Source organism: Triturus cristatus, chromosome 8, assembly GCF_964204655.1.
Source record: "Triturus cristatus chromosome 8, aTriCri1.1, whole genome shotgun sequence".
Taxonomy (NCBI): Eukaryota; Metazoa; Chordata; class Amphibia; order Caudata; family Salamandridae; genus Triturus; species Triturus cristatus.
In genome coordinates this window covers 1,658,614,684-1,658,631,262 of record NC_140591.1, presented here as the reverse complement: position 1 = coordinate 1,658,631,262, position 16,579 = coordinate 1,658,614,684, and the positions used below count along the sequence as shown (strand labels likewise).

The 16,579-nt window shown below is 46.7% G+C and overlaps 1 protein-coding gene across 1 annotated transcript in view; it reads right to left on the bottom strand.

Moving 5' to 3' along the window:
- Window positions 1–16,579, bottom strand: part of LOC146808503 (transient receptor potential cation channel subfamily M member 2-like) — a 637,932-nt gene that overhangs the window by 16,683 nt on the left and 604,670 nt on the right. Inside the window, exons 19-22 of the mRNA XM_085623963.1 lie at window positions 14,321–14,407; window positions 13,756–13,861; window positions 10,976–11,077; window positions 1,059–1,169 (exon numbers count right to left, since the gene is read on the bottom strand). Coding sequence (XP_085480089.1) covers window positions 1,059–1,169; window positions 10,976–11,077; window positions 13,756–13,861; window positions 14,321–14,407 — 406 coding nt within the window. The remainder of the gene's footprint in view (window positions 1–1,058; window positions 1,170–10,975; window positions 11,078–13,755; window positions 13,862–14,320; window positions 14,408–16,579) is intronic.

The window sequence follows — 16,579 nt, the reverse complement described above, 5'->3', positions numbered from 1 at the left end:
AGCCAGGTCCAAGATATATCCCTGTACCAGCCACCAAACCTGTCAGTCTTCTACTTCTAAGTAATTTCAGGGGACTTCTGGTGTCAGTATGAACTATTCAATGGATAACAGCAATGATCATTGGGGAGTGTACCTAACGGCTAGAGCGGTCGACCTTGAATTTGAGGAACTGGGTTCGAGTCTCAAAAGGGATGCTCAACACACTGTGATTCTGGGCAAATCACTTAATCTCCTCGTGCTTAACAAAATGAATGTGTCCATCTGTAAGCCAACTGGTGCTCATTTAAAGCAATGAGATACCTCATACCTTCGGGTCGAGTTTGCGCTATATAAAACTACCAAACAAAATGTTCCTAGAGATCTTCCCATTACGTAAATGATAACATTCTTATACACTTTCAGTTAAATAAATGTGATCCTTCCACAGTCAATCAGTTGCAATTACACTGTAATATCTTGCAATACATGCATTACTGTAACTTTGCTGTAAGGGTGCTGTTCACCAGGTAATCAGGCATTATATTGATTATCACTAATGCACAAAGATCGAAGCAGGAAACAACATACTTTCCATATTTGGATATCAATTTCACATTATGGGAGTGTCACTATGCATACCAAATACGAGTAAGGCCTATCTGGCTCTACATTCTAGGTCACGGCTTGCTGGTTGTACAGGGCCAGTCTTTTTAACCACAAGGCCACTTTTTTCCCTATTTCCGAGGACGGTTGTTTTAGTGCCATCCTCATCTGCTCATCCTGGCTCAACGCTGTTCTTGCAAGCATGCACAGCTACTGTCCTGTTCTTTGCTTCTAATCACATCCTTCATCTCTGCAGGTACCACTGCTCTCATGCTCTGGCTCACACTGCAAAGGCCATTCTGTGAGCAACACAGTAGTTTTCCTATGCAAGGTCATGCAACATAGTGTATTGTAAATTTCCACTTCAACTGGACTAAGTAATAATGGCCCAAATGTATGAAAGCAAGGTAATCATGCTTAACTAAATCTTTTCCTGCTCACAGATAATCATGAGGTTCACACAAGCAAGATCTTACCAATTCCAGGAGATCCAAATCTTCTGGGGATTCAAGGTGCACATTCACTGTGTGTATCTCAACCCATGCATTATCTGTGTTTCTGGGGTCATCCAGGTAACCTTTGTATACCTGTGGGGGTCAAATCAACAAATGGTCTGGTGTTACATTGGCAATAACAGACCTAAGGACTGTCTCTTCCCACTTAGTGTTCTCCTCTTCCTTCTAGCACCAGCGCAGGCTTTACTGCATCCAGTCTACTAAGATCACCTTCTGTAGTCTCATCGCTGCATCCTGCCTGTTTGCATTGTACAATATGCACCTATTGATGGATTCTGCCTGCTGTCATCTAATCGTTTTCCATAACCCCAACATCCTTGCTGCATCTATGGCCTAAACTACTACACTATACTGTTACGGTTGCATACAGCATTCTTCTATCTTATTTTGCGGCCTGCGGCCTTCATACTGAACACCTCCCTGCTTCACTTGTGACTTGTGTTTGCATATTGCACCATGTGTACTTCCCTCATCGCACGTTCCTATACCCTGCAAGCTTTCATCATCATTTACCATGTTCATGATTTTGCCTCCTTATTACATCTCTTGTATTCTATTCTTGACTGTACCCATAATTGCCTGTGTTCTTGATTATACTTACTGCCTCCAAACAACAGAGAGCCATCAAAAGGCATGTTCATGAGTGAGGACTGAACATCCTCTGAAAAGCTAGTGGTTCTGAGCCAGGCGTGGCACCTAAGGGCCACTTCCAGTGATATTGGTCTGTCCAGTTAGTCAGTCACATCCAGTCCACATCATCAGCAATCGCTTGAGAGACTATGGCTTGGGCTTCCTCGAGACCATGAGCAATACTGGTGCAACCGAGTCCCAGATAGTATGGGAGTATCAGCCCAAGAGGCACGCCGTGTTCACTGACCACAGTGCCAGGCTGGTGGAAGAGAAAACCCTCTTTCTGAAGGCATCCAGGGTTTTGTCCATTGGAGTGGCAGGGAATGCACCAGATTTAACTTTGGAGGTGGAGTCCTGGATCACCAAGTTCTCTGGGGTTGACACGCTGGTTGGGGCATACCCGGTCTACTTAGGGCGACACACTAAATTATAACAAAAAAATAATGGATGGAATGCTTCAAATATTCTCTGCCACTGGTCCCCACATCACAATTCATCATTATTTTGCACACCGTGTCTCCTCAGTTTGGACCCAGCTATATGCAAATCAGTCTTGACCCTGTTCCAATCGGAACATTGCAGCCCAAACTGCCATGTCTGGTCCTTCCTGATATGGAACACAAGCAGCTCAGGACTGGTTTTGCCCTAGTTATGGGCTCATCATCTCGGTACAGCTTGCATCTAGTGATACAGTGTGCATGGGACCTGCATCTGGGCATACCTTTCCACGTAGGCCGACGCACTGTATGTTTTTGCAATTTCTGCTTCTGGTACTAACTCTACTGATCCGTTCTGCAGCAGGGCAGTACCTCCTGGTGCAGGATCTGAAGATGGTGTCCTGGAGAAAAATAGTGTTGGGGGCTGTTGGAGGAAGGGTAGGGAATATTCATTGTCTTTGCTTTGTCGGACCCAGTGGTTTGAAGTTATAATCTGCCAAGCATGAAGAAAAGAGGATACCCGTCCTCCAACTGGCATCATGTGCGCCATCACAGAGTAACTAATGAGATATCCTAGGTGGAGAGGAGGAAGAAGAGGAGGTGAATGAATGTTGGACTTGTTGCCCACATCCCTTGCCTCTATTTCTGTCCTGAAGGACAAGAGGGTGCTACTGTGTGTGACTGGCTCCATCTGCACTGAAAGGCTCTGCCAAAGGTCTTGGGTCCTTAAAATGAGCAAAAACCCTTAGAGTCCCAGAGAGATGGGGGGGTGCTAGAGGGCGCACAGCAAGATGACTGCGCTTTAGTGCAGCTGTGCCGGTTGAGCCAACAATCCGACCAATATCCTTATTACCGGTGAGGCGAAACGACCCATCTGGAGAGGCAAAGTGTCGGGAATTGCGCTGACGCCGCTCGGAAGGAAGTGAAAACCCTGTGGCACTCCTAAAAGCGGTAAAACGAGAGTGAGTTGCAGAAACCGCGGTACCGACAACATGGCGCCTGTGACTCTTTGCTGAGGCCTTCGGAAGTGGAACAGCGGGCCGATACTCCTCGGGCCCTGATCACTGCAAGGCAAGCAGCACACGGAGATGCTTGGGGCGCTGAGGGATAGCCATGCAACAATGGAGCATTGAGAGTGGGCACTCGGCAACCAAGTAGCTGTGGCATGGAGGCCGCTGAGGGTGGCCGGAATCAGATGCTGCCACTGCGCTCTAACCATAAGCAGGGCTGCTAGCCCTGTGCAATTACACTGTGGGAAACGACATGCCGCTGCTGCTGAGATGAAATGGTGCAGCTCATGGTATCGATAAAGTGACCTCCAGCGGCAATTGAAGTGAGGCCTGGGAAGCCCGGCCGCGTGATACAGACTGCCGACACCCCTCTGGTAAGACGGTTTGCCTACGGGGAAAGGATGGCTGCCACCATGGACCGCGGGGGACATATAAATTGCTGTGAGGTGCCTGGACAGATTAGTGGCTGAAGAACCGGGCACGGATGCCAGTGAAGGGTCCCCGGTTTCAGAAGGAAACATTTGCCTACCGGGTGCGACAAAATCAAGTGCTGAATTGTGTGAATCCTGTCCTTCTTAGATAGCTGGGTTGGCTGCGGTGAATAATAAGAGGAGGACGCGGAGGCTTCCTGCGGAACCCCCAAATCAAATAAAAATAAATAAAATAAAAACCGACTGGGCCTGAGCTGGAGTGTCAGGCATGGCTGTAAGCTGAGTGCATAGGCAGCATTTTTCATGTGGCAACCCTGGCCCCCTGCAGCAGTAGTGCACGATTGAGAGCAGAGAGAGTGACCAACAGGGGTCTCATACAGCGTGAGCCAGTGACATGTGAAGACAGGTAGCCCCCAGGGTGTCAGCAGAGCGTAGCAGCGGCTTCGCTATTGTGCATCGTGCTATGAGACTGAGATCTACAGTCCCAGAGTCAACAGAACAATTCCAGTGTTGGAGTTGCTGAAGGTGAGGTGGGAGATAGATATTCAGGACATAGTCCAAGTGGCATGCTAAGGGATTGTGCTTACTAGCAGATCGAGCGACTTCTCACGGGACTGCAAAAACTTAAGGCCAGGTGGTGTAAGCCCGCTGAAGCCTAACCTAATGCTTAAAACATCATAGATAGTGCTGCAAAGGATTGTAAAACATGGGCAAACCAGGTAAAATGCAGCCGCGCCTCACATTTAAAGCCAGCCGGTCACAGCGAAAAGCAGCATCAGGTTCAGAGGTGGAGACCCTGTCAAATGCCACCCCTATGTTTGAGTCCACACTGCTTGCGATGCAGCACAGTTTGCAGACAATCGATGGGAAGATTGATGCATTGAATTTGCGGATGGACAATATGGCAGCCAAGTTAGACAAGCATGGTGCCAGACTGGGAGAGGCAGAGAAACGTGTTTCCACGGTGGACGATGGGCTGCATACAGTGTCAGACAAAACGGTAAATATGGAAATAGTGCTGGTGGTTATACAGGCTAAAAATGAGGATTTGGAGGCGAGGTCTAGAAGAAATAATGTAAGAATAATAGGGCTGCCGGAGTCAACAAATGTTGGCAAAATAGAGCACTATGCAGAGAAGCTGTTGCAAGAGATTTTTGGTACTGATAATCTATCCCCAATGTTGGTAGTAGAACGTGCTCATCGTTCACTTTCCGTGTGCCCAAATCCAGGTGCCCTGACTCGCCTTATAATCGTGAGATTGCTGAATTATTGGGATCGGGACACAATCGTCAGGCTTGCACGAGAGAAGAGGCAGATCACACATCAAGGGAACAACATAGAGTTTTTTCCGGATTTCACCACTGCAGTGCAAGCTACTAGGATGGAGTTCCTCCCGACAAAAAAAATACTGCAAGCAGAGGACATTCCATATGCCATCCTATATCCTGTGTGTTTGAAGATCGGAGTGGAGGGGGCGTCCAAGATATTCACAAACTTGTGAGCGGCCATGGAACACACGAAAAGTCTAAAGAAACGCAGGCGGGAACCTACTGCAGGACTTGTGGAGGAAGAGCAAATGGGGCTTGCAGTGTGACAATGGGCTGCAAGGACTGCAAAGAGATTCATGCGGGACTAATATAAAGTCCAGGGTCCCAAGTCTTATATGATGTACACTGGCTGATCAAACAACTAAAGTACGAGCAAGTTGTGGTAAGCACTGTAAAAGGGACGAGTGGCACCAGGGCATGAGAATGTGAACTGAAAGTTGTATAATGGTGTTCTCCTATATGCCTTATCGGAGGGACGAGGATGTCTTGTCGGGTTAAGGATAAGCATATGGGAATACCCCTGAGGTTCCTATGGGTTAACTGGATGCAGTTATTGTAGTTCGGGTTATCTTTAGCAAGTTGGGGGTGCTGAAGTGGGTGGGGGGATTGAGGGGGTAGGACATGGCAGACTCAGGGGGGATTGATGTGAAATGTACAATTTTGTATGGTCTGATCACACTTGAATATCTCATGGAATGTACTGTGGCAAATATGGGATTGGACAGATCTAAGTGATAGTATCAAGTTAATAACTTGGAATGTACGGAGGTTAAATAACCTAAAAAAAGTCTGTAATGTGCTAGCCTATTTGGATAGACAAAATGTACAGATTGAGTGTCTCCAGGAGACGCATTTAACTACAAATTATGAATTGAAGGTAGGAACCCGCTGGGCCACGGTGAGAATTGCCTCCTCCTTCTCCTCATACTCCTGGGGCATGTTGCATTTGATTAAAAAAGGGACTCCATATACCTTTATCAAGTCCGGAGTGGATGAGCAGGGGAGGGTTCTGTTGGCACTGGGTAAGTAGGGTGATACGTTGATTCTCCTAGTTAATACTCATGGGCTGAATATTGACGATCCTGCTTTTTTTAATGATGTGTGGAGACGCATTGCATCCTACCCGCCAGCGGTGTTCTTATGGGGAGTGATATGAATGTATGTCTATATTCTAGAATGGACCGATCTAATAATGCGGAGGGATGAGGCAAACAAGCAGCAATGTTCTTGGGGGAACTGATCGAAGCAGGTTCATGGTCCAGGTTGGATTGGGCCATTTCAGTTAAGCATCTCGCCCGGACGTTGTCTGATCTCGCCCCAGTGTTATTTACGCTAAAGATGCTGGCGTGCAGCAGACCCTCATTCCGGTGGCGATTGCAGCCATCTTCACTGACAGATATAGTTTTTTGGGCCAAAATAAGGGAGGCAATTGTTAACTTTTTCTCAGAAAATGTGAGCACAGTGGAAAGTGTAGGCACCATGTGGGAGGCGTTCAAGGTCACCATAAGGGGGGAATTCATGAGCGCCCAAGCAGGAGTGTTAAAAGACCTATGAAATAGGATGCAGACCCTAGCAGATAGAATCGGCAAGCCAGAACGTGACTACGAGTGGGACCCCAGAGCTGACACTTTGGCCCACAAAAGGGAAATTGTCACGGAATACAATGAAACAGCGGACCAGGAGGTATTGCATAAATCCCGGAGGTCAAGGGCAAGGTACTGTGGTGAGGGAGGTAGGCCTAGCTGTTCATTGGCATGTAAATTAGCATTACCTAGGGGACAGGAATACATAACAGCATTGCTAGATGAAATAGAGGTTGTCCAGTATTCTGCCCCTGAGATAAGTAAAATTTTCATTGACTATTATTCTAAATTGTATGAGTCCATGCAAACAGCTCCTGAGCACGAGATCGTGAATTATCCAGGTGATATCGCCTTGGGGTGGTTATCGAATGGGCAGCGTGAGTATCTGACCCAACCTTTTGATGTGGAGGATGTAAAGGCAGCTATAATGGCATTGTCCACATGTAAGGCGGCTGGAATAGACAGGTTACCCAGTGAGTTCTACAAGGCTTACCGTGAAGAGCTTGCCCCGCAATTATTATAGGTATACGCCAAAGCGTATGAGGCAGGAGTGCTGCCCTCCCATCTCTCAGGGAAGCCTTGTTGGTCACACTTTTGAAGCCTGATAAAGTGGCTAACAAGTGCGACTCATATAGGCCGCTGTCGCTTATAAATATAGATACCAAAATCTTAGCAAAAATTATAGCATGTCGGCTGCAGCCACCGATCCCTAAACTGGTCCTTCCTGACCAATCGGGGTTTATCCCCAAACGATCTACAGTTTATAATCTCCATACTATATTTGCGGTAATGCACCATCTAGACACTGATACCCCAGCAGCGGCGGTGTTGTTGGATGCCGCCAAAGCTTTGGACTCGTTACAATGGGGGTATATGTTTGCAGTGTTGCAAAGAATGGGAATGCCACCATTCTTCTTGAAGTGGATAAGGCTGTTGTACACCAACTCGCGTGCTAGGCTGCGAGTTAATGGCTGGGTAACTGAGGCAATCCCAGTCCATAGAGGCACGCGGCAGGGATGCCCACTGTTGCCGATGTTATTTACCTTGGCATTAGAACCGTTGGATTGTAAAATCCATCAGAAGCATGCAGTTGCCGCATTGGGGTTCAGACAGCGCCCGCTGGTCATCTCACTCTATGTGGATGACATGTTACTATATGTGCAAGACGCAGCTACTCCTTTGGCGACCCTGCTGAGAGAGTATGTCATGTTTGAGTGGCATTCAGGGTTGGGAATCAATTAGGCGAAATCTACTATCCTACCGTTAACAGACAGCACGCAACAGTTTCAGATGGACTATCCATTATCTTGGGCTGTGGACCTAGTGAAATATATCGGTGTGTGGGTGCACAGAGATCCTGAAATGGTACTTAAAATGAATTATGGGAAGGTGGTGACAGACATTACGGAGAAAATATCACGCTGGACGCGCTTACCGCTATCATTGGCGGACAGAATATCTGTGGTAAAAATGATGATTGTGCCTAAGCTACTCTACTTATTTGTTAACGTACCAATAAAACTTAATTGCTGTCATTGGTGTATGCTGGTAAGAAACCGAGATGCAGTTGGAGCACGCTGACCCTTCCATTTGAAAGGTTCGAGGCACCAGATATACGCTTGGATTACTTATGTGCTCAGGCACAGTTTGCGCAATACTGGAGATTTCCCCAAAAATATTGGCCGCATTTGGCAGTTGAGGCGGACGCAGTCCATCCCGCACAGTTGAGGGCTAAAATATGATATCCCTGCGAGGAAGTCATAGGAAGGGATTCAATCCAGTTGATTGTACGGTTTGGGCGTGGAATGCGCTCGCCACGCGTGCTGGGAGAGGTCTCATATATGCGCCAGGTCTACACATCGAGGGCCAGCCGAGAATCTCGGTGGCACGCGAGCGCGGGGCACTGGAGATACTACAGATTGTCAAGCTAGGGGATATGTACAGAAATGGCACGTTTATAACGCTAAATGATGTTCAAGCAGGGCAACCATACAAAGCAATGCATGGGTTTATATATTCCAGGCTGCGCGCGGCGGTGCGTTCCTTTAGCCTGGATTTCCCGCAGGAACCAACTGGGCTGAAGGCGCTACAGGCCTTATTGAGCAGCAGCGACAGTAAGGGGCTGATAACAATGCATCTCAGCGTGAGAATGATTGCCCGGTGTCATCGGCACTAGATAAATGGAGCTTGGTGCCTGTGTCCCCCATGCCCTGGGAGAATTGGGAAGTCAGCGGTAAACTGACTAGGGATTTGACTGCTAGCTGTAATCTCCGTATTATTCATTTTAAATATTTGCACCAAGCCTTCTACCCTCTGGCACAATTGAGGAAGTTTGGCCTACGAGACGATGACAGATGTTCACGCTGTGGGCGGGATGGGGTGGACTTTATACATCCCGCGTGGAAGTGCGCTGCAATAGCGCAGTTTTGGAAGAAAGTGGCACAGACACTAACTGAAATGGAATAAGAAACAGCTCATTGCACACCGGAGATCTGTCTACTGGGATATCTCAAAGGACTTAAACCATGCAACAGGCGTATAGTTGCCGTTGCCACTCTATTTGCAAAGCGAGCTGTGGCCATGCGCTGGAGCACTAGAGCTGCTCAAACACTGATTAAATGGGTCAAAGATCTTGTTTTCTGTAAGGTGCAACCGAATGTCTATGCAGAGGAACTACCAGAAGCCTCTAGGCCTAAATTTTTGGTCAGCGTTCACAATGTAATTGATTAATTACACTGATACGATGTAATTTTGTATATATAAACGAGTTATTGAAACTTAATGAAAGGATGTTAACTGATGGCACACTCAAGGACACTACTGGCAGACTAATGTTGTGTATTGCCTTTCTTATGGGTCTGTTGTGTGAGTTTGGTCAAAGAAAAAAAGAGTCCCAGAGAGATGTCTTTAGTTCTGACAAAAAGCCACTCCCCATCAAACGGCATGTCCATCAAAGTATTTGGCTCATCTGCCAAGAAGCCTGTAGAGCAGCATCGCCAGGCGTGCCTTCTCAAGCTAACAGAGGAACACGTGGTCCTGGCAACGCAGTCCATTGGGTTTAAGCCTACCCTGATGATGTGGTGAGAGGCATCTTGTCCATCGCGGGCTACTTCTGCACAGTGGTCCCTTAGGTGTTCTGCTGGGCACTAAGGATGCCACACTGAAAAGGGCAGGGGTATAGCAACCCAGAGGACAAGTGGCATTTAGAGAGAAAAATACTAGGCTTCCTGCACAAAAGGACTTTCCCTCCCAAACCTACCGGTTTCTTTGACTCCCTGTCGAGGGGTGGCGACATCATAGACAGTCCTCATGTTAATCGTGGATGGACATCTTTCCCTATGGCAGGGCTTAAAACCTGACATTTAGGTGGGACCATGTCCCCAGCATTGCACCCAAAACAATCTGGAGAGCAAAGGCCGTCCACCGCAGAGCTGAGGGAAGATGCTCTGACGTCAGAGTACCAGGGTGAGAGCTATATGGTTCAAGTGAGGTCACCACAACTCAATTTCTGGTGTGGAGTTGGAGCCCGCATGGGAGATGTTAGATGTTTCTGGATCAAGGCTGGCAGCTGGGCTATTCAAAGGTGAGGAATCTACAGGTAGAAGTATCCATCTAGAAGGTAGTGCATGTTGCAGCAAAGAACAAACAGCAGAACCACTGTGGTGGGCTCACTTTCTCTCCCCCAGGAATGAACATGGTATTCATTGTTTTGACTGCTGCAGGCTTCTCTGGGGCTGCCAGCATTCCAGCCCAGTCTGTGATGGTGTAGCAGTGGATGGGGTCCATGCTGTGCAATGCTTGTTTACTAGTGCACAAGAATGTTGCTCTGCAGTGCATGTTTGAATCCTTGCTCCTTGGCACATGTGTGATATAGTGAACATGCCTAGAGTGAACTATCTGCACTCATCAAGCTCACTGTATCACCAAGCTCCCTGATGTGAATGGTACTTTGTTGAGTATGTGAAGTTTGTTTACACTCATGCTGTGGTGCACTGGGGCCTGCATCAACCAGGGGCAGCAGCTGCCAGAAACTACTGCAGAGCTGTTCATGTGATACCAGAGGGCGAGTTCTGGAGCAGAGGGTGAAGGTCTGTGAGCTCTGAGGTGCACTAGAGGAGGGCCTGAGACTCTGCTCACTGGTGTAATTCCAGCTTGGTGATGCCAGTAAGCAGAACCTGGTGTGCATGTGATGTGGGGGATAATTGATCTTTATGGGAAAGGGCTTTGGGCACATGAGGCCTACCTGTGTTCAATGGGAAAGGGTTCTTGAAAGTAAATATATGGACATGCGGTGTCATTGATGCCCCCCAACCCCAATCTTTGTGCAGCGTCTTGCTACCATATAATTAGGTTGCAGGGCTCTAAAGGGGTGTACATCAGATTAATGTGTCTTTGTATACATATTCACCCCTCTGCCCTCCAGAAACATGCATTCAAAAGTCAACTATAAAAGCAGCACCTCAGTTCCATTTTCTAGCAGAGCCTCAAACGTTTCCCAGAATTCCTCCTTCAGGATGTCTTTGAGTGTTGATGGCAGCTTCTCATCTGGCCGCAGTCTGCCCTGAAACGCAGGATATCACAGGTGAATGGAAGTCTGAAACATTGAAAACTTGTAGTTCATGACACACCCCAGGTGATAAAGAAAAATGATCTACTAAACAGAAACCTTGTTGTGAGCGAGGCACAGGTGAACATATCTTTAGAAGGAAAGAAGTGCTTATCCTGCCAATATCTGTTGCTGAGGCGAGGCCTATTTGTTTTGTCAATGCTTGTCATGAATGTCAGCACCACAGCTGTAGCCATCACTTCATACAAATGAAATCTAACATGCTCGGATTGATCACTTACCTACTCCCCCTCCCACTCTTCTGCTGAATGAGTGTCTCAGTTCTTACACTTCATCTTCAGTCAGCAAGTAGGTTTTTCACAAATCCTATAACTTTAGTGTGGTGGAAGCAATGGCCTGCACCCCTGCTCTGGAAATAGTTTCTGGATGACTGGGGAACATTTCAATAATTCCTTATTGTTACTTAATGCAGATGTATGAATATAATCTATTGCAGGTGTGGCTGGATGTGATTTGTTAGTGGTGACAAAAAGTGTTAACCAATTTGGTTTATGACACTAAAAATGTTTGAATGGACCTCAAGCCAGCGTTTGTATCCTGGACCACTTCTGGCTTCACAAACATGCAACAACCTTACCAATGATAAGAAGGGCCAAAGCAGGAAAGCATGTTCAAAGGTCATGCACTCCCTGCGCAAGGAACAAAATCACTGCTTGATTGACTGGGGGGGTCAGACCTGCGTTATGAGTTGTGATAGACCTATGCATTTTAAACAGGAATCCAAAGGGAAGAACAGGTACAAAAAGAGTCAGAAGTCTGATGTGGTAGGGACCAAAAACTGTCTACACCATGGGCCGTATTACATATATGGCGCACTTTCCCTGTTTTCGCCATGGCACACCTATCAAAGGTGCGGCGGGTGCAAACAGGAACAGTGTGCTGTATTACGAAGAATGCAAACTTGCGCCGAAATACAGGGCGGTTCCTTTAAAGCTGCTCTGTGTTTTACAGTGCAGGCAGCATGCTGCTGGTACTTTGAAGGGATGAGAGAGATCCACTTGCAGGCAGGTGCAGTGATTGACCATAGGACCCCCTTTCCCTCTCCAGAGGGCTGCCTTTAGGAGGCGTACGGAAAGCACACCACCTTTTCAGTGCGCCTCCGAAGGATATGTTTGCCTCGGGACCCGTGTCAATATTACGGCGCAGGCGCAGAGGCAAAGTGATTTCCTCCTTTGCATGGGGCCACGCCCCCATGCAAATGAGGGAACGCCCTCACATAATAGCGCTGTCGCGACATGCGTGCCAACACTATCATAGTATTACATAAGAGGACACACAATCGTCTGGGTCCCCATCTGTAATACCATACCATTACACCCCGGGAGCACACAAAGCAGGTGCACACGTGCGTTGCGCCCCCGGGGCACATTGTATAATACGCCCCTGGTGTTGACACAGTCCTCTCTGAGCTCTTCTATATTCCCCCTAAATTGGCCAAATCATTGAAATTGTGAAATAACTTGCACAAGATCTACAAAGGTGTTTGTTAGAGGTCGCAACACATACATGCAAAAAGCTCGATGATTGTTAACAGGGTAGAAGCTGTGCGTGCATAGTAAAGCTGTGTGACATGTAAAAGCTGTGCATTAGTGCCATCTTCTCTTTTCCTCTTGCATGTGAGGAAACATCTCTCGATGCCACTGGACTTACCTACCCAGCTTGACTGCCACCACTACCACCAGTGTCCTAACTAGGGGCTAAATGTACATTTTCAGTGTGCAGCTCCTAAAATACGTCACCTAGTGGGTGAGTGAGAAGCCCCAGTCCGCAGAACTCTGGTGCAGTGTGCCTATTATTGCTGGCAGGAGGGAGGGCGGGCAGCAGGCAACACGGACAGTGGGCAGGGAGAGTGAGGACAAGGAAGTCACAATGCGGGCAAGCACCAATCTGTGGTGGATTCGGAGGAGGGGAATCGGCCTTCAAACACAAGCGCTCCTATGGACTGCTGCAACTTTAATTTAAAAAGTGCCTCTGAAACCATGTGACAAGTGGAAGGACGATGGGTGCTGAAGGAAAGCAGTACTTGAGCCGTGCTCTGCGAGACTGATAAACACACAAAGTGGAAGTGAAACTTACACACAAGGACCGATGAGGAGCATGGAAAAGAGAGTGACGATGAAGTTAACCAGTGGTAAATAATGCGTAGGCTCTAAGCCCTTTTAAGTTAACAAAATGTCTCACAAGGGCCAACACATGCGCTGTGCCAGGCGAGACCTAAAACTGCCCCTTCATGTGCGAATGCCTGATGGAGGCGACTTAATTCACCTCACTAGCTCAGTCAATCCGTGAATGGTTTCAGATTCGGGGACTTCCTTAGAAATGTTGTTGTATGCATGGGATCGAATGGGAACTGAATGGAAATGACAGTGACCTGAGTATCTCTGACATCATCATGAAACACGTTCTGCAATGAATAAGGTCACTCTTTCAAACAAATACACTTAGAAGCAAAGTTAAACTTCTCTGGCTCCTCAATTAATGATCAACCAAGAAGGAGCTGAACTTATATCCTTCCTACAATTCCATGTATCATCAACCGATATAGCATGCTGCCACCCTCCTTGGATCCCTCTAGGACCATTGCCCTTCTCCACCACCTTTGTGAGTCTTACCCCTGGAAGAACCCAGCGTTCCGATCCCTCACGCTTCACTGCCAGGACCTCGAGCACCTTCTTCTTGTCCTTCCAGACAAAGGACCCATTGTCGGTTCTCTTCCAGCTGCAATGAGAATGAAGGCAGTCAACACCTCGGAAATTGAGTAAAATAACTTAATCAATTAGGCTTCATGGAGCTATGATCCCAACAAGTTATGCTCAGCATTGCACCAATGACTTTGCATTTATAGTGCATCTAGGGCCAGCCTCATATTTACAATACAATTTGTCTTCTGCATCAAGTAAACAATCTAAAACCAACAACACAGAGATTGAGCAGAACTCCAGATCACTACGAAAATGGATGTTCACCTATGATAAATCTGTTTGGACAGCTGAAGGATCTGAAGAAATGATGGAAGGACCACCCCAGGGCCACTTGGAGCACCGAGTGATCAAACTGTTGACTTAATGCATACACCATATTCTTCATAACACTCTAGTGCAGTGCAGAGTACTCATTATAAAAGCATCACCATTAAGTGCGGATGAAGCCCATCTTGGAAGGGAATAGAGAACTTACCGTGTCAACACCGGGTGTAGACAAGGATTGGGCCCATACCATATCTGGCTTCCGAACCCTTTTATGCCTGTTCGTCCCTCTGGATTCCTGTTTAAAATACAGTGGCAAGTCATGGTGAGCATACATATCATACCATGATAGATTATTACAACTCACAACACGGGACTGATACGTGCATCGATCAGACAACAGATATAAAAAATGCATCAAAGTACAACATACAAATTCCACATTCCCCAGTCCAAATATCAAAATTCTCACACAGTAAAAGGATGAAAAAAATGGAACACGTACACTTACAAACAATTGAAGGAAGAGACGAATCAGAGACATATAATGGCATTAGTACAAAATAAATAGATGGGACGGGAATGTCCCCTGCACTGAGTGCCCGCCAGCCTCCTTCCAGTATCCTGAATTTTGATTTTGGTCCTAGCCTCACATTAATCTAGTGTGTGCTCAGAGGCCTAAGTCTGTCTTGTGACATGAGTGAGGTCCTGGACCTGTCTTGTGACCTGGAAGGGCACACTAAGAGTGCCCTCATTGCATTGACAGTGGACCACTGTCCCTCTCATGGGTTTAGTACATATAGTGCTGATGGTAGCGTACCGTGTTCTGTGAATCCGTTGATGTGACCAGCCCTTTTTCTCTGTGCCACTGATGTGGAGGCCTACTGGCCAACTCATGTAAAGATCCTGCTTCATGTGCTAATCTGGATCCTAGCTCTAACATCCTAAGTAAATGCTGAGCTTGTTTGTGTACATGGCCTGTGTGGTATTTCCATAGATTGCATCAGTGAGCCAGAGTAATGGAGTCCTGTTGCATCCATTTTGGATGCCCCAAGCCTGGCCTTGTGAACATGGAACAAGTTATATTTTGTTCTGGTGGATAAATGTCTCCCTGCAGACTCCCCACCTTTTAAATATCCTAGGGGCCAGTCTGGGGCCGGATACTTTTCTCCAATAGCCAATAGCCAATGTCTCCAGTAGGGGGCATCTGCACCAAGTTGGCCTCACGAGATGTCAGTGGAGTCATAAAGTGCCTCGTTGGCGTGCTGACATCAGTTACCATCTGGTTATTAACGCGCACGGCTAGCAGATGATACTAACGAAGACAGGTCAAGTTCTTGATATTCTCAACAGAACAATGCTGTTACATATTTAGAACATGAATATTTTATTTTAATATGTATATGTATATAAAGTTATATGTATAAATAGCTACAAGCACAAAATGGACAGGACTTCTGATGATGGATGTTCAGCGCCTGACACTGGTGTGGAGAAGGCACAAGTCTAAGGGATAGTGATCTGCTTTTTGAAGATATTCTTCACAATCAATGTCTTTCTTTTTGTCTTTTCTCTGGGATGATTTTGAAGATGGTGGAGATGTTGATCTTGATTTAGGTGCGACTCCCTATGACATCCTGACCTCAGTTCATAAACATTTTGGCCTTCCTTTCCTTAAGTGTCTTGGAATGCATCTTCTAACAAGATCTGTGCTTGTCAGCATACTGGTCCAAACCCAAGCACGAGCGGCCGATTTCGTGAGGGTCAGTGATGGACAGTTGACCTTCAGAGTCTCGGCATGGCTTGAATTTAGATCACTTTGGTTACGACATTTTGATGAGAACTTCACCTAAAATAGTAACAAGATTGGAAAATTTTCTAGTAAATAATCCCACTTTTCATCAGGAGAGTTACTCTAGAATATGTCAAGCAGCAGACATTGCATGCTAAAGGGGGTTCTTTATGGCTCCACTGACATTATGCTATGCCGTATGCAAGGCCGACTCGGAGCTAGCATCCCTTGCCGGCGTAGGAGAACTATTGGAGAAATGTTTCCTTATCCAGACAAACACCTGGGGTACTCAAAAGTTGAGGAATCTGCAGGTAGATGGATCAATCAGAAACAGATGAGATTGTTTTTCCAGATAGATAAAGCGTGTGGTTGACATTCCTGAATTCAGAGGTAGGAATCCTAGTTAGCATAGAGGGGTTTCTTCAGAAATTTGATTAGGCCTTTTTCTAGTAATTAGTCTTCCTAAATCATTAAATTTAATAGATTGTGGGGGGTCATGGGTGTGACTATAGTCTCTATTGTTCGCGGTGAAAGGGGCCCCTTAGGTGAGGCCACCCATTTGTCTTTTCCTGATCACACTTCAATGTGGCTGATGAAAACCAGTGCAGATCCTCACACCTCTGTGTGTCACTGTTGTGAGTGCTCTAAGCAGAAATCTTCAATGCTGTGAGGAGCATC